This window comes from Microcaecilia unicolor, chromosome 4 (genome assembly GCF_901765095.1).
Source record: "Microcaecilia unicolor chromosome 4, aMicUni1.1, whole genome shotgun sequence".
NCBI lineage: Eukaryota > Metazoa > Chordata > Amphibia > Gymnophiona > Siphonopidae > Microcaecilia > Microcaecilia unicolor.
In genome coordinates, this window is record NC_044034.1 from 139,831,394 (window position 1) to 139,855,338 (window position 23,945).

The 23,945-nt window shown below is 44.0% G+C and overlaps 1 protein-coding gene across 9 annotated transcripts in view; it reads right to left on the bottom strand.

Moving 5' to 3' along the window:
- The window catches only part of LOC115468724 (glutamine and serine-rich protein 1-like), a 240,834-nt gene that overhangs the window by 143,413 nt on the left and 73,476 nt on the right, over positions 1-23,945 (bottom strand). For all 9 annotated transcript variants that reach the window (XM_030200651.1, XM_030200646.1, XM_030200649.1 and 6 more), the window contains one exon: positions 1,811-5,323. In XM_030200651.1, the coding sequence (XP_030056511.1) occupies positions 1,811-5,323 (3,513 nt within the window). The remainder of the gene's footprint in view (positions 1-1,810; positions 5,324-23,945) is intronic.

The following is a 23,945-nucleotide window of genomic DNA, read 5'->3' on the forward strand; positions in this document are numbered from 1 at the left end:
CGTCGATGCACTCGATACTCCCGGTGCTGTTGTCGACGAACAGCCCGAGAACAACACGTTCCACTGGGCCAATCTCGCTACCTGAGTCCTTTTTTGTAAAAGGGCGCAAAGACTACAGGCCTGCGGGCGGTGCCCAGCCCCCAGACACTGAAGACACGACGAGTGCCTATCAGTGAGCGAGATTACCCGGGCGCACTGGGTGCACTTCTTGAAGCCGCTGGGAGACTTCGATGACATGGGCGGAAAAATCACGCCTGCGAAATCAAAACTCGTAATGGCGGTAAGGCACCAAAAAGAGGGAGAGAAAAAACTCGACCCGAGGCCTCAAAAGGGCCTACCCCGAAAACGAAAGGAAACTTAACGGGGCAAAAACTAGAAATACGGGAAGGGGAAAAAGACCGAAAAGGCCTTTCTCCGAAATTCCCCCCCCTTTTTTTTTTTTTTAACTAGCGAAAAGTCAAAAAGACGCGCGAGGGTCAACTTAAGGGGCGCGAACGGCGCAAACACGACCGTACCGAGCGCGGACAAAAGAAGACTGACGAACACGAGCTGGTTCGGGCGGGAAGACGGCCGCGCATGTGTGGTGCGCATGGGCGCGCGAGGACTAGCAAAGGACTTTGCTAGTGAAGTTTCCGATTGGAGGGGCTGCCGTGGACGTCACCCATCAGTGAGAACAAGCAGCCTGCTTGTCCTCGGAGAATACCTTCTACAGGTATGTAGCATTCGCTTTTTGGCAGTGTGCACTTACATTATTCTGTAAGTTGTACATGTAAGCAGGAGACATGTCCATGCTCCACCTACATGTACGGTACACCCCCTTACAGTTAATACCTAATGCAATTTATACTTGTGTCTAAAGAACAGTGCTTAGGCTGGCAGGTGTAAAGTGAGCAATCAACACATGCAACCAATAACATTCTATAAGTTGTGTGCATTGTTTGGCAACACGCCCATGGCCCACCCACATGAATTCCCCTCCTTGCAGTTATGTGCTACAGCACTTAGACAATATTTTATAGAATAGCGCCTAGTGCATGTAACACATCACTGCCGATTACTGGTGTCAATGATGCCCACAAGTAATACATAACTCTAGAACTGCCTTGTAAATATTTAGCATCAATGTTTACTTATTTAAAAAAGCATCATATTAAGAATTGCATCCTGTTTTTATTCTACAAAAAATATTGGGAGTAGTTAACTCTGATTACTACATCTCTTGCAGCCAATATGACTCTACCGTGCTATCGGATTTACGTGCATTTCCATTCTAAGTGTATAGGTTTGTTTTCCTAAGTCACGTTTAAGACTGAACTTTTGCCTCTCCCTTAAAAGAACAGTAGGATATATAAAAATTTACCTGTATTTAAATTTTAGTAAAAACATTTTAATAATGACATTTCGTATAAGAGTTTCTACTTTTGTTTTTGTGTGACAAGCTTGGTTATTTTTGGATACCTCACTTCTTTCTTTCAAAAATGAACAGTTCCACTTTATGTCTAGGTTATTTTCTAATTTTTGTGTGTCCAAAGGAATTAAGACAAACAATGCAATGATAGAGAATAACAGAAAAAAACAGATTTTCTACATTGAATGATTCTGAAGAGACAATTAAAAATCATAAGAAAGTCACAGAAATTTGAATAATAAAGGTTCTGTACATAATTAAATGCCAATAAATAGTTTTCAGAGGTTCCCTAATTTGTGGCTGAAATTGCCAAAATTGGGAAAAAAAAATCCAGTTAGTACACTTCAAGGAACTATAGGTTTATATCTAGCACAGTTCAATATACTTAGTAAATACTTTTACCTGATCTGTTCTTTTTATCTGCAGTTTCATCTAAAGCAGACAAGGCTGTACAGATGCTCTTTTGAAGATCATTACTCCCTCCTACAGAATCATCATCATCAGAAGAAAATGAAGGCAAAGGTTCCAACTCTTTCTTCACCTCATCCTCAGCTTGTTTGGGTGGACTTGTACCACTAGACTCAACAGAAGCTGCAGGCATCGGCTGAGGCTTTGATGGCGGGTGAGAATAAGATGCCCGAAATGTCAGCGGAAATTGCCGCTTACTGCGATTAGTCATCCGCACAGCAGGAGCTGAAAATTGTTGTTTAGGTCCAGATTTTATAAAGTCTATAAAAGATCCAATAAATCCCATTTTAACTTCCGGCTGCTTTTCTTCTACTTCTTTAATTTTTTGCCTTATTCTTTCCTCATGTTGATAACCATCATAACTTTCATGTGCAGAAAATGGCAAACCTGTATCGGTTCCTTTTGAATTTGGACGTTTGCTTTGATAAGCCTGTTTTATTAGCCTCTGGTTTCCGTTTTCATCCTCTGCAGAAGACTTTTGTAATTTACCCTTTTCTCTCTTTTTATGAAGGCTTCCAGGCATCACATCTTGGTTTTCTTCATAACCCTTAACACTAGAACAAAGAGAGAGCTGGAGCTCAGCTTTTGGCTGCAGTAGATTTTTAGTCTGCTTACCATCAATACCCAAATTGAAATCATTGTCAAATGTGGCACTTTCTTCGGCAAGGCTCTTCCCACCTGAAACAAAGTCTGGATCCTTCATATCACTTACTCTACCATTTCCTGGAATGTTATCTTCTTCAGATTCTTGGCTAGTGCTAGACTGATTTTTAACCATAGAAGAAATCTGTTCCTGCTCCTTATGCATGAGTCTAGAGGATGAAGAACCTATTTCACTTGGTATAATCTGAGCAGAAGTTTCAATATTTGTTTGATCAAGGGATATGGTTTTGGACTGTAAAGGAGACACAGAGGAAAGATTTGCTGAAATCTGGCTTCCATTTAATGAAAGATTATGTATATTCTGTAATTTAGCAGCCACTGCTGGTGAGGAAGAGAAGTTTGGAGTCATGTGTCTAACACCTATGGGTTGAAAATGAGATTTAGAACCCTCAGCATTTTCAAGAGATGTATTTTCTTCATTAGAAGTAGATTTAACAAACTCCTGTTGTGGAACTCCACAAGCTGCTGCTGTAGCTGCTAGAATATCATCTACATTTGACAAAATATTCCTTTCGTCAGTAAGCATTGACTCGGGGAAGCAAACTGACCCAAGAGAAACAAACTGATTCTTTGAATCATGATTTGCCTGACTGAAATTACTTTTTGTTGTCAATTGCTGCTGCAAATGTTTTGAGGGATCTGTAGCACCATTTTTCATAACATCAGAGGTTTGAGGGTGAAGCTGTTGAGGTTGAAGAAACAGAGTGTGCTGGGGACTCTGAATCTGATGCGTTTGTGTTGATGTCTTTGTTTGCACTAAGCTTGCTTGTAGCATTGATTGCTGAAGAACGTGTAAATCACAAGGCAGCTGCAGTTGCTGTGCATGTCTCGATGCATGATCTTGAATAACCTGACCTTGCTGTTCTGGGATTTTGTTTTCATGTATCTTATGTACAAGAGGCTGCTCCTGACTTAATTCTTTAGCAGCAACATTTCCCTGGGATGTCTCCACTGGATTAGCCGCCTTTTTAATGTCATGACTATGTACATTGATATGGTCTATCTGTTGAGTAAGGTGTGTCACAGAACTGGGCATTCTTTCATCTTTTTTACATGCCTGAAGAGTAAGTCCAACAGCTTGATCCTCAAGACGAGAATTACTCCTAATTACACTTTGAGAAAATCTGTCGTCTGCCTTAGAGACACTGTAAGTTGCCTCATGGTCCACAATTTCACTTTCAATTAGTGTTTGAGTTGCAGGGTCAAGAGAAGCTTGTTGTAATGTATGAAATTCCTGCACTGGAAATTCATTATCATGCTTTGATGAAGAAAACAAATTGGAATCAGGTTTCCTTTTAGCATACGATTCTGTATTGGAGGAGGACCTATTCTCTAATGAAGTCTGTGAATGACCTGGGGATGTAAAGTTCAACTGGGCAGGTGACAAAAATTTCTGAGACTGTGGAGAAGGTGATTTCTGTGTTGAAGTACTTTGGGAAGTACACACAGAAATATAATTCTGTGTTGAACTGGAGGTTGACAAATTTTGTACTTGAGAAGAAAATGGAAGAGAAGGTGAAGGCCCTGAAGTATAACTTTCTGAAGGACTAACAGCTGACAAAACCTGTGAATGAGATGAATAACTAACCTGTGACTGGCTAACTGGAGATAAACCCTGAGAAAGACTGGAAGGATAACTCTGAGATTGATTAGCAGAAGACATATCCCTCGTTTGTTCAGAGTAATTCTCATCTGTAACTGAAGGAGGTACATGTTGTTGATCAGTAGAGTAACTTAGTGTTGAACTATCAGACGTTATAGCTTGTGACTGAACAGAAAATGAAGTCAGTGTTTTGTATAATGAAGGCAATGTGTCAGATTTGCTAGATGTGAACACTTGAGTATGACTGACTGATGGAATATTTGGTGACTGGCTAACTGAAAGAAGACTTGGTAGCTGGGCTACTTCATGGGTTTGTGCTTGACTTGCTATCACAGAACTCTGGTTTAATGCAGATTTGGTATAAGTTGGTGTCTGTATAGGAGATGCTATGCTTTGAGGCTTAGGATTTTTTGAAGACCTTGGAGGCTGTTTTATTGTACAGTTTTTTGCTTTTGTTGAAGAAAGTGGATATCCAGGTGATGGAATGACTGATGGGTATGACTGAGTAAGTTCCACTGAAACTTGAGAAGTCTTCTGATATGGTCCTCCATTACTCATCTGAGTAACATCACCTAATGGACTACAAGTGAGTATGGACTGTCTTGATGTTTCTTGAAAGCTGATCCCACTTGATAAAAAGGTAGGTAAGGAATGCTGAGGAACAGTTAGTTGTGACTGGACAGACTGTGTACTCGAAGGCCGCTGATGGTGTTTAATTACACTACATTCACGCTGAAGTGCTCGTTCTAGGGAGGCAGTGGAACCTGTAAAAACTGAAGTGTTGAATGGTGCAGAAGCCTGTTGCACTCCTCCAAGCGCTGAAGGCAACAAACTAAACTGAGGCTGTAAGAGGTGGGGTGCTGACTCTTGAGCTGATCGATATGTTGAAGACTGAGGAGGTATGCTGGCACTTAAAACTGTGCTACCAAGGCGGTCAAAAGCCAAAGCAGTTGGAACAGTGCCCGGTGATGCCTTAATCTGAAGTATAGAGTCATGAGCGAGAAGACCATTGGTTGTAGCACTAAAAGTTGCATCTTGAAGCGTTAGAGATGGGGTAGTGACAAAGTTTCTAGAGGTAAAGGTATTTGGATGCTGATAGGCTGAGAGGGCAGATGTTGGTGGAAATGTTCCAGATGTTGGTAGTGTTCCAGTAACAAATAGCTCTGTTGAGGAATGCATACCTGCGAGATAGACAACAAAGTTTAAATTAATTATGTGTTATAACCTATCTACATCCCTCTTAGTTTATTCACATTTAGAAGAAATGATTCATTCGCTTTCAAACTTTGATTAAAATATGCACATGAAAATGCAATAAGCTCTACAACCAAGGAAATTGGCTAGCTAACTAGTATTCATAACAGAAACAGCAATGAAAAAGAGAAACCTGAGATTCTTAAAGTGATGTTAGATGTTGAATATATAAAAGTGGAGTTGCTTACCTGTAACAGGGGTTCTCTGTAGACAGCTGGGGAATACAGCTGACGGATCCATGCTGCCAGAGCTCTCCTCTAAACTAGCCTTTTTGTGACGAGGTGATGGCAGGCCTGCCTGGGCATAGCAGTATTTTGTGCAGTGTGTGACCCACAGAGAAACTGTACACTTAGAAGCAAGTCCTGTTTTTTTGGGGTTGAAGTGACAAACAACTGTGAAGCTCTGTGTAGGGTCAGTCTTGTGGCGATAGAAGAGGAGGGCCCTCCTACACTCCAATGAATGAAAGGACGTCTCTGTTGGGGAGTTGTACGGCCCAGGAAAAAAGGAGGAAAGAAAAACAGTCTGATTCAGGTGGAAGTGGGCAACGACCTTCAGAAGGAAATTGGGGTGGGTGAGAACTACTTGGTTGTAGAACTGCATGTAGGGAGGTGTTGTGAGGATTCCAGAGCAGGACAGAACTTCACTGACAAGGTATTTGCTGAGAAATTGCTTTTAAACTTTGAAAAGGTGAACAATGTCTATCTTTAAGTTACTCTACTTATATAGCAAAGACAGTTTAAGGAATAGGGTTTTGTTTGTTTAGCATTTAAAAGTCTCTATTGCAGTTCCATAGGCTAGCAGTTAAGGGACTATTCTAGAATTTACAATAGCATCACTACTACTACTACTTATTTCTATAGCGCTACTAGACGTACGCAGCACTGTACACTTGAACATGAAGAGTCCCTGCTCGACAGAGCTTACAATCTAATTAGGACAAACAAGAGATAAGGGAATATTAAAGTGAGGATGATAAAACAAGGGTTCTGAACAAGTGAATAAGAGTTAGGAGTTAAGCAGCATCAAAAAGGTGGGTTTTTAGCTTAGATCTGAAGACGACAGAGATGGAGCTTGACATACCGGCTCGGGACGTCTATTCCAGGCATATGGTGCAGCAAGATAAAAGGAACGGAGTCTGGAGTTAGCGATGGAGGAGAAGAGTGCCGATAACAGAGATTTACCCAGTGAACAGAGTTCCCGGGGAGGAGTGTAGGGAGAGATGAGAGTGGAGAGGTACTGACGAGCTGCAGAGTGAATGCACTTATAAGTCAATAAGAGGAGTTTGAATTGTGTGCGGAAACGGATAGGAAGCCAGTGAAGTGACTTGAGGAGAGGGCTAATATGAGCATAACGACACTGGCAGAATATTAGTCGTGCAGCAGAATTTTGAACGGATTGAAGAGGAGAGAGATGGCTAAGTGGGAGACCTGTGAGAAGCAACAGTCTAAGTGAGAGGTAATAACAGTGTGGATGAGGGTTCTGGTAGTGTACTCAGAAAGGAAAGGGCGAATTTTGGTGATATTATAGAGAAAGAAATGGCAGGTTTTAGCAGTCTGCTGAATATGTGCAGAGGAAAGGGAGGAGTCGAAGATGACCCCAAGGTTACGAGCTGATGAGATAGGAAGGATGAGAGTGTTATCCACAGAAATAGAGAATTGGGGAGGAGGAGAGGTTGGCTTAGGGGGAAAGATAAGAAGCTCAGTCTTGGTCATGTTTAGTTTCAGATGGCGGTGAGACATCCAGACTGATACTTTGGCCTGGATTTCGGCTGAGATTTCTGGTGTGGAGAGGTAGATTTGGGAGTCATCAGCATAAAGATGATACTGAAAACCATGGGATGAGATCAGAGTACCAAGGGAGAAGTATACATGGAGAAAAGAAGAGGTCCCAGGACAGATCCCTGAGGTACACCAACTGACAGTGGGATAGAAGTAGAAGAGGATCCACTAGAGTATACACTAAAGGTATGCTGGGAGAGATAAGAAGAAAACCAGGAAAGAACAGAGCCCTGAAATCCAAGTGAGGACAGCGTATCAAGAAGTAGGCTGTGATCAACAGTGTCAAAAGCAGCAGATAGATCAAGAAGGATGAGGATAGAATAAAGACCTTTGGATCTGGCCAGGAACAGATCACTGGAGACTTAGCAAGCGCTGTTTCAGTTGAATGAAGGGGGCGAAAGCCAGATTGAAATGGATCAAGAATAGCTTGAGATGAAAGAAAGTCAAGGTAACGGCGGTAAACAGCACACTCAAGTATCTTGGATAGAAAGGGAGGAGGGAGATGGGGCAATAGTTGGAAGGACAGGTAGGGTCCAATGAAGATTTTTTAAGGAGTGGTGTGACTACGGCATGTTTGAAGTCATCAGGAACAGTCGCAGTGGAAAGTGAAAGATTGAGTATATGACAGATAAAAGGGATGACAGTAGGAGTGATAGTGTTAAGTAGATGGGTGGGAATAGGATCAGAGGAACAGGTAGTTAGTTTCGAGGATGAAAGAAGATGTGTAGTTTCCTCTTCAGTGATTTCAGAGAAGGAAGAAAAGGAGACAGGGGTTGGAGGGTTGAGAGAATGGACTAAGGGAAGGAGAGGTGGAGGTGACCTGGTTGAGAATTCAAATTTAATCTTGTGAACCTCATCATGAAAGTAATCAGCCAGAGTCTGGGGATAAAGTAAAGGGGGAGTTAGAGGTGAAGGCACTCTGAGGAGAGAGTTCAGTATGGCAAAGAGATGTTGAGGGTTTGAGCTAAGAGAATTTGTCAACTGGATGTAATAGTCCTGTTTGGCAAGTAAAAGAGCAGACTGGAAGGAGGTCAGCAAGAATTTGAAATGTATGAAAGCATGGGCACGGGATTTCAGCAAAAGGCATTCGGCAGAGCGGGCACAGGAATGTAGGCAGCGGATTCTAGAGGTCAGCCAAGGCTGGGGTTTGGTACGTTTCACAGAACGGGGAATGGGAGGAGTGAGAGTATCCAGAGCAGAGGAGAGAATAGTGTTATAGGAAGAGAGAGCCTCATTGACAGACTTGGATAACATAGTGGTAGAGAAGAGATTTGAAACACTGGAGGACAGAGTAGAAGGGTCAATAGCCTGAAGATTCCTAAATGTATTGGTTAAGATTGGATGGGACTGGGGAGGAGGGTGTTTAAGTGTGAAAGTTATTAGATGATGGTCAGAGAGGGGAAGAGCAGAGGCACAGAAACTGGACAGTGAGCAGTCTGAGAAGAGGATAAGATCAAGACAGTGGCCATTCTGGTGAGTGGGAGCAGTGGAGCACAGTTGAAGATTGAAAGAGGATGTTAAAGCAAGAAACTGAGAAGCATAAGAAAGAAGGAAAGCCAGGCATCAAAATCAGTGAGAAAGGAACAAAGGGACTTATCAGGGGGTCGATAAATGACTGCTACTCGGAAAGGCAGTGGAGCAAATAGATAGATGGAGTGGACTTCGAAAGAAGAAAACAGCGAGATTGAGGTGGAAGAAGAGGTTGAAATCTACAAGAGGGTGAAAGTAGTAGCCCGACAGCACTTGCGCAGCCAACCGGGCGAGGAGTATGGGAGAAAAGATAACCTCCATGGCATAGGGGCGTGACTGAAGAAGAATGTTCAGGGTAAAGCCAAGTTTCAATTAGGGCAAGCAGATGGAGAGTACGAGAGATAAAGAGGTCATGGATGTAGGAAAGTTTCTTACAGACAGAGCGGGCATTCCACAGAGCGCAAGAGAAAGGCAGGGAAGAAGGGGGGAGGAGAAGAACAGAAATTAGATTGGAGATATCATGGTGTGACCTGCACAAATAGGATGAGAGCTGATGTGGAGGGCCAGGATTGGGATTAATGTCCCCAGCGGAGAGCAGGAGGAGCAAGAGAGTACGAAGAAGACTAGGAGAGGTATGACGACAGCGACAAAGGCGAGATGTACTCAGATAGAAAGGAGATGGATGAATGGAAGGAAAGAAATGTTGAAGGTTGAGAGCTGAGAAAAAGGAAGAGGAAAAAAGAGATGGTGAGATGATGAATACAGAGGGTGGCCAATGTGTTCCTGCAGTGTACAATGGTTTCAGAAGGAGAAACAGTTTAGGAACGGCCAATACCAAGAAGAAAAAGTGCACTGGAGCCATACGTAGTAACTGGGAGAAAAATAAATGTATAGAGAAAATGCCCTGTGCGCCTCACAGCAAGCAGCACCTAGAGCAGAGGCCCTGAGTGAATCAGAGTGGACCTGGGAGTCACCCTGGAGAAGGCTGTAAGGATATGCAGATGAGCTGCACGTCCTCCACAGCACCTGAATGGCACCTCTCAGCCAAGGAAAGGCTTACCAGGGGCACCTGAAAGGCAGCTGGTGGTAGGGCAATGGCACCTCTCAGCCAAGGAAAGGCTTACCAGGGGCTAGGCCGAAGCCAGCATTCCTCCCCCTGAGGGTCACCTGATCTATAGTCATAGGAATCCTAGTTTAAAGTTTTAACTTCAGTTTGCAGCACAGCTTAGACAGTTCAAATAAAGGAATACAGAGCTTGTCAGTCACAGCAACCCCAGTTTAGAATTTTAACTTCAGTTTGTAGCATAGCTTAGTTTCCATAGTATAAAACCCGTCAGAAAGTGCACCACAAAGTGCATCTCCTCTGCTTGTCTCAGGAGATGTATTCTGATATTCATCTATTTTTGGAGGAATAGGCTGACCACAAAATAGCTTTTTTTTTTCTCCCCAAAAACAACATTTAAACAATCTAATTTTTTCCTGCTTGGATGAGAGAGGCCCATAAATAAACAGTATCCTGAAATGTTTCTAAGACAGCTGTCAAATCTAAGGCATTATAATTGACTGACCAACCCTTACCTTCTCCATTATCTCTAATTTGAGTGTTAAAATATAACAATTACAAATAATTTTTTTTTCAGAATTTTCAAAAAGCAACATTTTCTTTAGATACTTTTGAAATACTTCTAGGAGCAAGAAGCTGAAAATAGGAAAATTAAAAAAAAATGATGTGTATTTGCTCTACATCTGTTCTCCAAAAATTCCAACCATCTATGAACCACAAAACTATGTAACATTCTGCAAGTCACACTGTCCCAATCTATTTTCAAAATGAGAAAGCCTATTGTCTACATCCACTAACTTGTTTACAGTTTATTATGAAGTCCTGAAGTTGGGTAACTGATGACTGAAGCCATCCTTCAGTCCCAATCACAACCTTCCATACATCAAGAATGGAGACTTCCCGAGTGGGTTCTATAACTGTACCAGAAAAATGGTGGACAAGAAACCACTTGTGGTACAGAAACTATAGAACCCAAAGCAGGCACAGAAGGCTGAACCATACCAATAGAAGACACCAGCAGCAAGGAGGGAAAACATTATAAGATCTAAGGAAGCTTTAGGTGGAGGTACCAGAGTTAAGCTGTCTGCTACTGGGGAGGCATCCTTTCATACAAGATGTTTATCCAAAGGACCAGCCACATGTGAAGTATTAGTGATTCCAGTGTCAGTAGCCCCTTACTTTTGCCCATATTTAAATTGAAAAAAATACCTCCAAGAAGCAGAAACAACAAAACGGCATTTCCAGTTCCTTTGGGGAATAAGCTGTGGCTGCATGCTGCAAGTTAGGTGCTCTTTCGAAGCTCTTCTGGTGGTAATTATTGATGACATCATATACTGTTCCAAACGCTCAACTGTTTCAGGCTCTACTCTCCTCCCGGATGGTCCTAGCAGGTATCAGGGCTCCTCTCTAACTCCCAATTCAATCTGTATTGACTGTTTTAACTTCTTGGAGTCCTTTCACATGGCATTCTGTTTTCGTACTTCCCACAAAGTTGTTACAGTGATAATTCTATTCTATCCATGTTTGTATTCCACTCACATTCCACACAGGATTTGTAACAGTCAACAGAAAACCTCAACATTTGAGGGATGTATAATTAGCAACAGCATTATACATAATTACATTACACTTGGCTTGTATCCCACTAACACCATCAAATTCTAAGTGGGTTACAATTTCCAAGAAAACCAGAACATATTCCTGGGAAAATAATTCAAGGAGGACCAGATCAGGTCACAAATTTTCTAAACAGAAAAGTTTTCAAGTTTTTCCTAAAAGAGGGGTACGATTGAGAATAAGACACTTTCCCAACTATATCCCTCCATAGTGATACTGCTTAACAGGGGAGGACTGAGAGTGGTTTGGGCCCCCGGGAACTGAGAGTGGTCTGGGCCCCTTGCCCGGCCACTACCCAACGCCCCCGCCATCCTGGTTCTGCCCGCTGTGCTCCTGCTATTCCCCTGCCCGCAGTGCAAATTTCAAAAACTGACATATTTCAATCACTATACTGTTGGTTAACAAATACAAATAAAATAAAAAAATGGAAAATATGATACCATTTTATTGGACTAAATACATTTTTCAATTAGCTTTCAGAGGCCAAAACCTCTTTCCTCACATCAGGACAGTATGTAAAATTATGCCTTACCTGCTGATAATTTTCTTTCCTTTAGCAGCAGCAGATGAATCCAGGAACTGGTGGGTTGTGTACATCTACCAGCAGGTGAAGATAGAGATTAGGGGAAATGGGACTTGATATACCGCCTTTCTGAGGTTTTTGCAACTACATTCAAAGCGGTTTACGTATATTCAGGTACTTATTACAAAGCTGAAGGCTGTGATACCAGACGGTCAGCTCCTCCTTCACTTCAGTATATGTCTCATCATCAAGCAGAAATCAGACAAGAAACCAGGAAGCCTTCCACACCAACCAAACACAACAGAAACTCGTCTGTCTCACTTAGAGAAATCAGGACTGCAATAGACTCCTCTTCAGTGGTTTGTTCTCTTTTTTTTCTTTAGTTAAAAAAAAAAAAAAAAGACCAGGACAAGAACAGACAAGCAGAACAATCGCAGCTGACAAAGGGCAGGATCCTGGATTCATCTGCTGCTACTAAAGGAAAGAAAATTATCAGCAGGTAAGGCATAATTTTACCTGAAGTCCTTAGCGAATGCAGCAGATGAATCCAGGAACTGGTGGGATGTACCAAAGCGATCCCTAACTAGGGTGGGAAGTCGCCGCTGCAGAGGCAGCATACGGATAGCAAAACCAGACTCAGCAAATTGCAGAAAGCAGCTCGGCCCGGCAGTGCTAAAAATTCAAACACTGCGTGCCGAGGAATTGGCAACCAAGAACACCACTCGCGAGTAAGCTCCTAAGTGAAGCCTTCTGCAAAGGATCAAAAGGAGTCTGAAACAAAGCTCAGAAGACAAGAAACCCTAAGCTAGGCTCGGAGAAAAACAAGGTTTCAGGGCGAACAAGGTCGAAGCAGCGGAGGAGCAAAGCACTCCGCAAGAAATGCACCAGATCTGGGTGCGAAGCCAGAGAAGAGCCTGACACTCTCTCCCAGAAGCAGGTTACTGCCAGCTGCACCCAAAGCAAATTAGAGGCCAGGCCCTTCTGCAACCCATCCTGCAAAAAGAACCAATTGCTGAGGAACAGACGCCCGCAAAGGAGATCAAGCGTGGGCCACATACCATGTCTCAAAAACTCCTCTACACCCGAGAACACACGGCTGAAGTGGACTTCATACAAGCTCACAATAGAGCAGCAATCACTGTGTCCAAAGAACTCTGTTCCTCAGAGTCGACATCTCAAAAATCCAGGCCATAAGATCAAAGCAAGAGGGATCATCCACTCTGTAACGGACAATGAAGGAAGAGCTCAGAGTCGAGTGGAATCCAAAATAGAGGCGCCACCAGGAGTTGCACCAGATCTGCATACCAAGGGCACCGTGGCCAATTCGGAGCTACCAGAATGACTCGACCCCGGTGGCGAGCAATCCGAAAAGAACTCAGCCACAGAGAGAACATGGAGGATACACTACCAAAGAACATCCTCCGGGTAAAGAAGCAGCTTAACCAGCCAGAACGCCACCAGATCTACATCCAGAGCTCTCTGAGATCAAACTGGAGAACCACTGGTGCGGAATAACCATTCCTCCGAGACCAGGAGAAGACAGCAGAAAAAAAAAGAGAGAGCTCAACGTAGGAAAAGCCCGCAAAGTGGGCTGTGGAGAAATAGAACACGAGGTCCTCTGCCCACTCCATGGGGTGATATGCCTTGGTGGCCAGGGCATGACTGAGTCCCACCCTGTCGAAGAAGAAACCACCGCAGTCGTGTTCTCTGATGGCACAAGCACCGCCTGACCTGCAATGTGTCGCGAAAGATTAGAAGATGAGGCTTGCACCCATGACCACCACTATCCAGTGCAGAGGTGCCAAAGCATCCTTTCCATAGGGAAGAATTGTGGAGTACCAGTTCATGAGCAGCTGTGCTGAGAACAGCCACAGAAGATGCCGCTGACACTCCCGGGACATAGGTGACCACCTGCTGAGAAGCGAAAGCTGCAGATGTCACATGTCAGAAGAGCCCACGACACTACCTCCAAAGTGGCCATCACAGAACCCAAGTCACAAACGTACTGCCAGGCCCGAGGCCTCGGCGCCCCGAGCAGACTGCACACATGAGTCGGAAGCTCACCCTCCAGTCCTCAGTCAAGAAAAAATCGTACCAGAGCTGTCTGTTTAAATATATTGCTTTTCATTTAACATAATTGCAAAAATAACTTATGCCCTGGTAGAAAGGAACTCTTTAGGGATGAAAGTGTAACTATTTATTTATTGCATTTGTATCCCACATTTTCCCACCTATTTGCAGGCTCAATGTGGCTTACAGAGTCCTGTTATGGCATTGTCATTTCAGGCTATCAGATACAATTAGTGATGTAAAAAGGTTGAGTCAAGGAGAAAGAAAAGAATTAAGCGGATTAAGTTGGATGAGTGTGGGAGGTATACTGTCAGGCTGGGGTAGTTTGGTATGGCTATGGGTTCTCTTTGTAGGCCTTATTGAAGAGATATGTCTTCAGAGATTTACGAAAGTTGGTTATTTCGTCAAGATTTTTCAAGGCTGCAGGTATTGCATTCCATAACTGCGTGCTCATATAAGAGAAGGTCGTTGCATGTAACTATACTTTTGCAGGCCCTTTCTATCAGAAAACACCATATTATAGCTTTCTAAAATCATTAACAAAAGGGGAAAGGGAAATGATATACCGCCTTTCTGAGGTTTTTGCAACTACATTCAAAGCGGTTTACATATATTCAGGTACTTATTTTGTACCAGGGGCAATGGTTAAGTGACTTGCCCAGAGTCACAAGGAGCTGCAGTGGGAATCGAACTCAGTTCCCCAGGATCAAAGTCCACTGCACTAACCACTAGGCTACTCCTCCACTCTGTTAGTTTAAAAAGACGTGTGCAAATTGATATATATAAGGTGTTTTGAGACAACTTACTACATTTTCTGATAAAATTCTCACACTACACCCCAGGCAAGCTGGTTTTCATAAGGAACATAGCACTGAAACCCTACTCTTGGCTTTTTGTAACGATATTCTCACCTTTCTCAGAGGAGTGGCCTAGTGGTTAGAGTGGTGGACTTTGGTCCTGGGGAACTGGGTTTGATTCCCACTGCAGGCACAGGCAGCTCCTTGTGACTCTGGGCAAGTCACTTAACCCTCCATTGCCCCAGGTACAAATAAGTACCTGTATATAATATGTAAGCCACACTGAGCCTGCCATGAGTGGGAAAGAGTGGGGTACAAATGTAATAAAATAAAAGTGCTGAGAAAAGAAAGAGGGGGGTAAGAAGCCCGAGCTGCTGAAGACCTACAGATGCATGAATGCTTCAAGGACAGGCCAAACAATGTAGCTAGGCATAAAGCTGTAAAACTATGGACAAAGGGAGGGGGAGGAGGGGGGTTAGGGGGAAGGTAGAACATGCTATGTGCAAAACTATGCAAAGCTCTTACATAAAGGTCAGACCAATGGTCCATCTAGCCCAGTATCCTGTTTTCCAAACATTGGCGAAGCCAGGTCACAAGTACCTGGCAGAAACCCAAATTGTGGCAATACTCCATACTACAAATCGCAGGGCAAGCAGTTGCTTCCTATGTCTGTCTCCATAGCAGACTATGGACTTTTCCTCCAGGAATTTGTACAAACCTTTTTTAAACCTAGATATGCTAACTGCTGTTACCACCTCCTTCGGCAAAGAGTTCTAGAGCTTAACTATTCGCTGAGTGAAAAAATATTTCCTCTTATTTGTTTTAAAAGTACTTCCGTGTAACTTCCTCGAGTGTCCACTAGTCTTTCTAATTTTGGAACGAGTAAAAAATCAATTTACTTCTACTTGTTCTACGTCACCTGCAGTGATGTGACCAAGTATTTTTAAAACTTGTTGGGTTCTGATTGGCCCAGGAGCTCATTTTCATTTGGATTTTACTGGCTTTTACCCCAGTCTTGGCCTGGAAGAAAAGAGAGCAGGATCTGTTTGCTGAGGCTCCGTGAACAATATGACCTGATCTTTCCTGGTACATTTTAGAAAGCAAACAAATGTTATTTAGTGTTATAATTGACCCATATTTCAGTTACTTGTTATTGCTCTGCTGATTTACACTTTTTTATGTTTCACTGTTCCATATTTTTTAGTACAACAAACAATTTTCATTTGTTTGACTCTGCTGTCTGGACTGATAAAGAATCCTGGTGTTTTGTGTGTTGGGTCTGTGAGTGCTTTCTGGGAACTGTGGGACCACTGGGATTGTGGCCCCAGTAATCTAGAAATCACTGGGGATAATTTGAGAGACTCGCCCAGGGGCGGTTGGGACCCAGTATATGGGAGGAGGGTGCTAGTGTAAAGCACAAGTGGCAGGTGCAGGCAGACCCAAGCTGTGCTGAGGATAGACCCGCTAAGTGGCAGTGGGGTAACCCCAGCCAGGTGGCAAAGCGTTTCACAACAATCAGGTAAGACCTAACTTCTCCATGTATTATATTGTTTTTATGGGTATATGATGGTTGAGATTTTGAACACATATCCTTTAAACTTTCATTTATATATCATGCTCACATAAGAAATCACAGGGATGTGTGAGCATAGTCATCACAGTTAGCAGAAGTAGCTAATAGCTCTATTCTGCTTAAGTGTGCTTTGGTAACATGCTACGTGATTTCTTACCTTGGAAGGTTGGAAGATAAGAAAATGCAAACCAAACAGAACTAACAATGTATACAGGCTCAGCTGCTTGGTAGATGGAAAATTTTCAGAGGACTGTCATATGATAAGTAGCAATGATGTATTGGGGAGTGGTAAATGTGATCAATATCCAATGAGAAACGTAGGGGCAGATACTTAATGTAACTAAAAAGAAAGGGTATATAACCTGCAAACATTAAGGAAGGGTGTGCCTGTTTGCTTCCAGGGGCACCCATTCTTGCAAGGATGTATTCTGAAATAATAAATTAAGACTTGTTTCACCAAATCTGGTTTCATAAGTTCTTTTTTGTATAAGTTCTCAGGTTATCTGGGGGCTGTTTATAACAATTTGAAGGATGACCATCCAGCCCAAGGATTCCAACAGCAAGAAAACCCAGGAAGATTGACTCTCAGTGCTCATCTAGAGCGGGATGCACTCTGATGGCATCATTGCAGAGAATGCCGCAACACTCCCAAACCTAGGAAAGGTGCATGGAGCCATAGCCACGCTGAAAGGCAAAGCATGGAACTTAACATGAGGACCCAAAATGGCCAACCAGAGAAACCACAGATGAGGGGGCCAAAGTGGAAAGAGCAGAAACGCTTCCTACAGGAGAAGTACAGGGAAGAATGCTAAATTGAAGTAGCTCTGCAATATAGATAGCCATCCAATACAAAGAAAGTGCAATAAAAGTCTTAAAGACACAACAACATACAGCTAGCTAGAGGTGCCACAGATACAGTGGAAGCTGAAACCGGTATGCAAGTTTGACCAGTATCAGAGTGAGCAGAGCTGCTGTGGGAAACCACCATAGCTAACCTTTGGCACTGTAGCATAGTGTAAGCTGTCCCAGCTATGCAATGAACAGCTTGTCAAGGCAATATGGGAGAGAGAAGTAAATTATGCCCCATACGAAAAGGAGGCGAGGGTCACAGCTTCTAATATGATGCACAAGCCTGCCTTAAACCTGTGACTTGTCAGGTTGAAAGCCAGCCATCTTCCACAAAGAAACTATTTTGCTGAAACTACCGCACCTGGACATAAAGCCCCCATGGCAGCACTGAGGTTCCACGGTTACCATGGAGACCAGAGCACTAGCCCCAGAAAGTAACAATATGTAACATTTCTCACAGAATCGCGAGTCAACAGCACTAAGCCTAGAAAGTAGAGACTCCCTTGTAAAGGTGCAGAAAAAGAAAAGAAAACCTATTGTACCTGGTATTCCCAGGCAGTATCCCATCCAAGTAGAAACCAGGCCCAACCCTGCTGAGCTTCAGAGATCAGAGGAAATCAGGCATACTCAGGGTGGTGTGCCCATAGGCAATACCTGTACTGCCAACATAAAGACAGTTCCACATAGGAAGTGAGAGAAACTTTCAGGGTGTTTAAGCAACTGCCCTTAGAGAAAAAACCTGGGGGACAGAAAAGTCTGTAAATGAAAATACTAAATAGGCCCTTTCAGCCACACAACACACAAGGAGGCCTGCTCTGATGCTGTTCACTGTTTCCCACAACAGGAACAGCCTTTAACCAGTGCAGGAACAATAAGAAAATCTTAACTCACCACAGACAGTGAGGCCTATTGGAAACTGCTGCCATCAAAGCACCCACATAGGCAAATATGGCTTTCCAGCTCAGGCGATTCCTGCTGCCTCTGTGCAAAATGGGACTGCCCTGAAAAGACTCCCTTCAAATGGAGGAAGACAGGGGAGCAATGGACTCTATTGCTGAGCTGATGAGTAAACAACCCATCTTTGGGGCAGGGTCCATCAGAAGAGACAGACAGGGAACAAGACAGAAATCTCCAAAGGCTGAACTAAAAAGGAACTGTCAGTTCCCCTACCAGACTTCTGCAACATATAGGCATATGGAGCAGCAGAATGAACTTGAGGGAAAGGTCAGAAGACCCCAGCCCCAGAGAAGCCCACAGATCAGCTGACATGCATCCTGAAGTACAGGAAGCACTATTAGATTCCTTCTGGAAAACCTTGCCACCTAGAACCCATCCGCCCAAGATGGGTGTAAGAACTTCCCCGAGCCCGAAGCTATCAAGGGGGAACCAGAGAGGGGTTCCAATGACCCCACCTCCAATGCTGTACCCAGCTGCTTCTCCTGGAACACCGGATCTACTGCAGTGGGTAGTAAAGTCACTCCTGCACCCAAAGAAACCCTCAAAAGGGGCAGGCTACAGACAAATGCTGAGGGGGAAAAGGCCACTTCAACCATCATTGTCTGTAGCCTGCCCCTTTTGAGGATTTCTTCGGGTGCAGGAGTGACTTTACTAACCACTGTGGTAGTTCTGGTGTTTCAGGAGAAGCAGCTGTGTGGAGAAAAAGAAGGATGAAATTTGGGAACAAAACAATTCCTCCGAATCAGGAGAGGTCAGTACAAAGCCTGAAGGGGTCCCCATAGCAGAGGCAAGCCTCCCGGAGATGGACCCTGCAGTCCAGCTGACTGCGAAGCTGCCAATGCAACCAAGAGCCAGAAAGCGTGAGCCGCATTGGGAGGCAGCAAAAGAAAATAGCGTGTGTGCCCAACACCTCAGAGCGGGAATCCCATTCAGGAGAAAGGAAGTCTACAGTCCAAACTCTGGGAGGAAAGGGACCACGGGGTGAGGCAGGGAGGGACCCAGGCCACCAGGTATGCCCCTAAAGTTGGCACAGAGCCCAAACACCCCCTAAGCTCAACTGGCCAAAAGGCCCAGGAGCAGGCCCAAGAGACGAATCCAGGAGCTGCAGGGACACAGTCTACCACCTGCTAGTGATATACTGAAGGAGGAGCTAACCATCTGGTATCACTGCCTTCAGTAATCAGTATATCTCTAGCAGGTGGTAAACAGTGCCTGCTGGCAGATGGACACAACCCACCACTTCCTGGATTCATCTGTTGCATACGCTAAGGAAACTGCTGTTAAAGTATTCTGTTCTGACATGAGAAAGGAAGGTTGGGTCTCCAAACATTAATCAAAAATGTATTAAAATTAGTCCAATAAAGATATCACCTTATTTCCATTTTCTGTATTAACACAGCTACCACACTACTTTATCCTAAACTAAAAATAAAATTCATTTTTTCCTACCTTTGTTGTCTGGCTGTTTACTTTTTCTAATTGTGTTGGCCCCAGTCTCTTGATTCTTCTTTCCTCAATCTCTTAACTCTTGCCACCATCTGCCCCTCTCTCTCCCCCCTTTCCATCCAGCATCTGCCCCCTCCCCCCCCCTTTCCATCGAGTGTCTGACCCTTCTCTCTCACTTCCATCCAGTCTCTCCTCTTTTTCTCCCTCCATCCAGCATCTGGCCCCTCTCTCTCCTCACTTCTATCCAACATCTGCATCCTCTCCCCCCCCCCTTCCATCCAGCATCTATCCTCTCTCCCCTCATCCAGTGTCTGTCCCTCCTCTCCCCATTTCCATCTGGCTTATGTCCCTTCTCTCCCCGTCATCCAGTGTCTGTCCCCTCTCTCCTTCTCATCCATAATCGTCCTCCCTCCCCCCTCCATCCAGCATTTGTCCCATTTCTCCTCTCTTCCATCCGGCATCTGTTCCCCCTGCCCACTCCATTCTCCATCCAGTGTCCCAGTCTGTCTTTTTTTCAGCCCCCCCCCCCACACCAACCCCCCCCAACAGGACACCCCACTGCCACTAGGGCACCAGGCTCTCCCCACTTCCACCCAATACCCCTCCTGCTGTGGCCACCACTGCTGCTGCTTCAGCAGTGGCAGGAAAAACAGAAAAAAATAAATAAAAAACAGGGCCGCACTTTTCCCAATCGTGGCTGACAGGCTCTGCCCCAGAACAGGAAATTATGTCAGAGGAAGGCGGGACCGGCAGCCGTGAGCAGGAACAGTGTGGCCCTGCAATCATTTTTTCTGTTTTTGCTGCCACTGCTTTAACAGCAGCAGTGGTGACCGCAGCAGGAGGGTATTAGATGGGAGTGGGGAGAGCGGTGGGCATCCAGGCAAAGCCTCTGAGCCCCCGGACACTGCCTGGGTGCCCAAATGGTCAGTCAGCCCCTGCTGCTTGAATAGTTAAGGACTTAACAAAAATAGATAATCTTAGCTATTCAAGCAGCAGGGGCTGACTGACCATTTGGGCAACCGGGCAGTGTCCGAGGGCCCAGAGGCTCTGCCTGGATGCCCACTGCTCTTCCCACTCCCACCTAATACCCTCCTGCTGCGGTCACCACTGCTACTGCTGCAACTGATGGAGAGATTTTAAAAAATACATACTATACATATCATGTCTCCTAATTCTTTGAGGGGCTGCACAACAAAAATGAGTGAGGAGGTTGACTAGGTATATGTCCCTGCAATATTTTAAAAAGAGAACATGCTAGTTTAAAAAAGTACTCTAGCCTCCCATGGGCAACCAATGGAGCCTAATATAATGAGGAGACACTCTCAGTTTTGGATAGCCTAAATATCAATCTAACTGCTGTGTTCTGTACCATCTGAAACTTTCCAAGCGATCCCTTTGTACAGCCTAAGAAGATAACATCAAAGGAATCCAATGATGAAAGTATTAGCGAATGAACCAGTCGTTCAAATTGGGCAAGTTCAAATAATCTCTCTATATAAAAGGCAACCCCAACGTTCTGAAGCCTCCACGGAAGTTGAGGCGCCCGAGATATCCGGTGTGCCCTGGAGTGTCTGCACCGCCCTCGCGTCAAAACGTCATGACATCGAGGGCGGAGCTATGACACTCGAGGACCGAAACGGAAACGCCAGCGAACAAGGCAAGTAACTTGGAGGGACGGAGGGAGGGGGCCCCTTGCTAGCGCCCGTTTCATTCCGCTCAGAAACTGGCATTTTTTCCTAGTTTCCTAATAAAACAAAGATTTTTCATCAGAAAGAAACATTTTTGATGACAGAATTAATCTGTAGTTCTAGTGATACAGAACAGTCTAAAAAAAACTCTCAAAATTCTTATAATCATATTAGATCTTCAAAAATAATCTTTCAGAGCCTTTCTAAAAACATAGGTAAGATGAAATTTGCCTTAGCTCACGGGGTAAAGTATTCCAGATTCTTGCACTTTGAAACAGAAACGAGTTATCTTAAAGACTTTAACCAAACGTTTCTAAGTGAGGGATATCCTATTTGTAAAGTTCGCAAAAAAATAAAAATTGTGTCTATAAGGAGGAAAAACAAGAAGTTCATAACTTCCTCAGAATTTTGACCATGAAGTGATTTACAAACTAAACAGGCCAATTTAAACCAAATAAGTATATTTATTGGTAGCTCTAGGTCTGATGTGGATGTGTGCTATGTATCAATAATGACAATTTTTATTTCCCCACAGAATTTGTTTGTTTGATAGCCCCCCCCCCCCCCCGATACTCAGCATTATTTAACCAGTCAAGAATGGTTGCTAACCAGTTAAATAATGTTTTAGCGCCTAACCAGCAATACTAAGCAGGAGAAAACCAGTTCTCTCCAGCTGAATATCCGCAATTAGAAGCTAGCCGCTAACTGGCTTTATCGCATGACACTGCCAGTTAGGTGAGGATATTCAGTGCCAAACTTGCTATGTTTAGTGGTTAAAATAGGTCACATAAATAGCAGCCTATCTTTGACCACTAAAAAGTTAACTGGGTAGAACTGAATATCGGCATAACTGGTTTTAAAAAACCCCGGATATTCAATGCTGGTTGCTGGAAATGGTCCAGCACTGAATATCCAGGTTTAACACCAGCGGCGGACAGAAAAGTGCTGCCCACCAGCAGCTGAATATTGGACCCTAGATGTTTTAAATAAAATTGATAATTCTTGTTTTAAGCAGAATTGGCTTTGGGCCTGAGAGCTGGGCACTGGAAATCTAAGGTTACACTGGATTTATGTTTAAATCTTTTTATTAGTAAACAACATATGGGAAATATACATTGCGTAATTTCTTCCGGTTCAGCTATTGTTCACATTGATCCATACTTTGTTAAACAATGGTTTTAATTTTCACCCCCCCCCTCCCTTAACTTCCTCCCTCCCATCCCTACCCTCCCCTCTCCCCACCCTACTCCTTCATCTTTTCCGTATCCTCCTGTGTTCAAAAACATTACTGTCAGGGATTTAATATGTGACTTCTCGCTGCTGGTGTCATGGTAGTCCAAAACGGGCTCCAACATTGTTGGAATGGTGTTCCTTCTGTAGAGTCAAGATCCCTTATAGCCATGCGCTCCATACGCATCATATGTATCATGCGTGTCCTCCACTGCTGCACCATGGGAGGTTGGTGGGACATCCACTCCGACAGCATTGTCTGTTTACCTGCGAGTGTGGCTTGCATCACAAATGCTGTATATCCTCGTTTAGGTCTTTTTCCCAATTCTGGGTGTCCAAATAATAAATAAACGTCATAGTACCATGTTTGTCTCCACATATTGGTCACCTGAGTCACAATCTGCTGCCAAAAGTTTTGAATATGTATACAGTGCCAGAGCATGTGTCCCGTTGTAGCTCCCGAGGCTCCACACTTTGGGCACTCACCCCAAGGCGACAATCCCATGTGGAATGCCCTTCTCGGTGGAACATGCAATCGCAGAGCCACCTTATATTGTAATTCCCAGTGTGCAGCTGCATTTGTAGTCTTCCGAATCTGCAATATATGGGTTTGTAACACCTGTGCAGTTATTGTAATTTGTAAGTCCAGAGTCCAGGTACGTGCTAATTTGACATAGTCCAGTTCCAAAGCCGTGTCTCGTATATGTCTATGATGATATGCCATGGGTACATTTTGTTGGGACTCCAGAGAATAAGCTGAGGAAATTTCTTCCTGTACATCCTCTGTTAATGATGTCCATGGTAAGGAAAACACGTAGTGTCGCAACTGTCTGTAGTAAAAATCATCACTGGTAGGCAAGCCATATTTGCTTTGCAACTCATTAAATGGTTTGAGTCTGCCCTCTGTAGTCACCACCTGAAGGAGATATACTATACCCTTCCTTTCCCATCTTTTAAATACAGAGTACATTTGTCCAGGTACAAAAGAATAATTGTTACAGATAGGCAAATATGGTGTCACCTTAGATGAGAAGTGGTGAAGGCAACACACCCATTCCCAGACAGCCCTAGCAGCTGTCATTATCCCAGAGTGCTTCAGGGGGTACGGAACCTCCGCTCCAGTACTATGTAGGTAGTTACTAAAATGTATCCCTGGGGACACACCTAGCTCCAGGGATGTATTAGTATAATCGCTGGTATGCCTGAACCAATCATTTATATGTCTCATACCACTAGCTATACTCGGAAAGCGTATGTTCAGTAATCCCAGCCCCCCGTATTCCACCGGAATGGTCAATATAGAGATCGGCAGTCGCGCTTTCTTCCCCCGCCAGAGGAATTGTTGTGTGTGGCGGTGTAATGTGCGTTCATCTATTTTTTTTCAAGTATAAAGGTAAGGTTTGGAATATATATGTCCATCTTGGGGCGATAACCATGTTAAAGAGTGCGATCCTACCCAATAGAGACACAGGAAGTGTACCCCAAGCC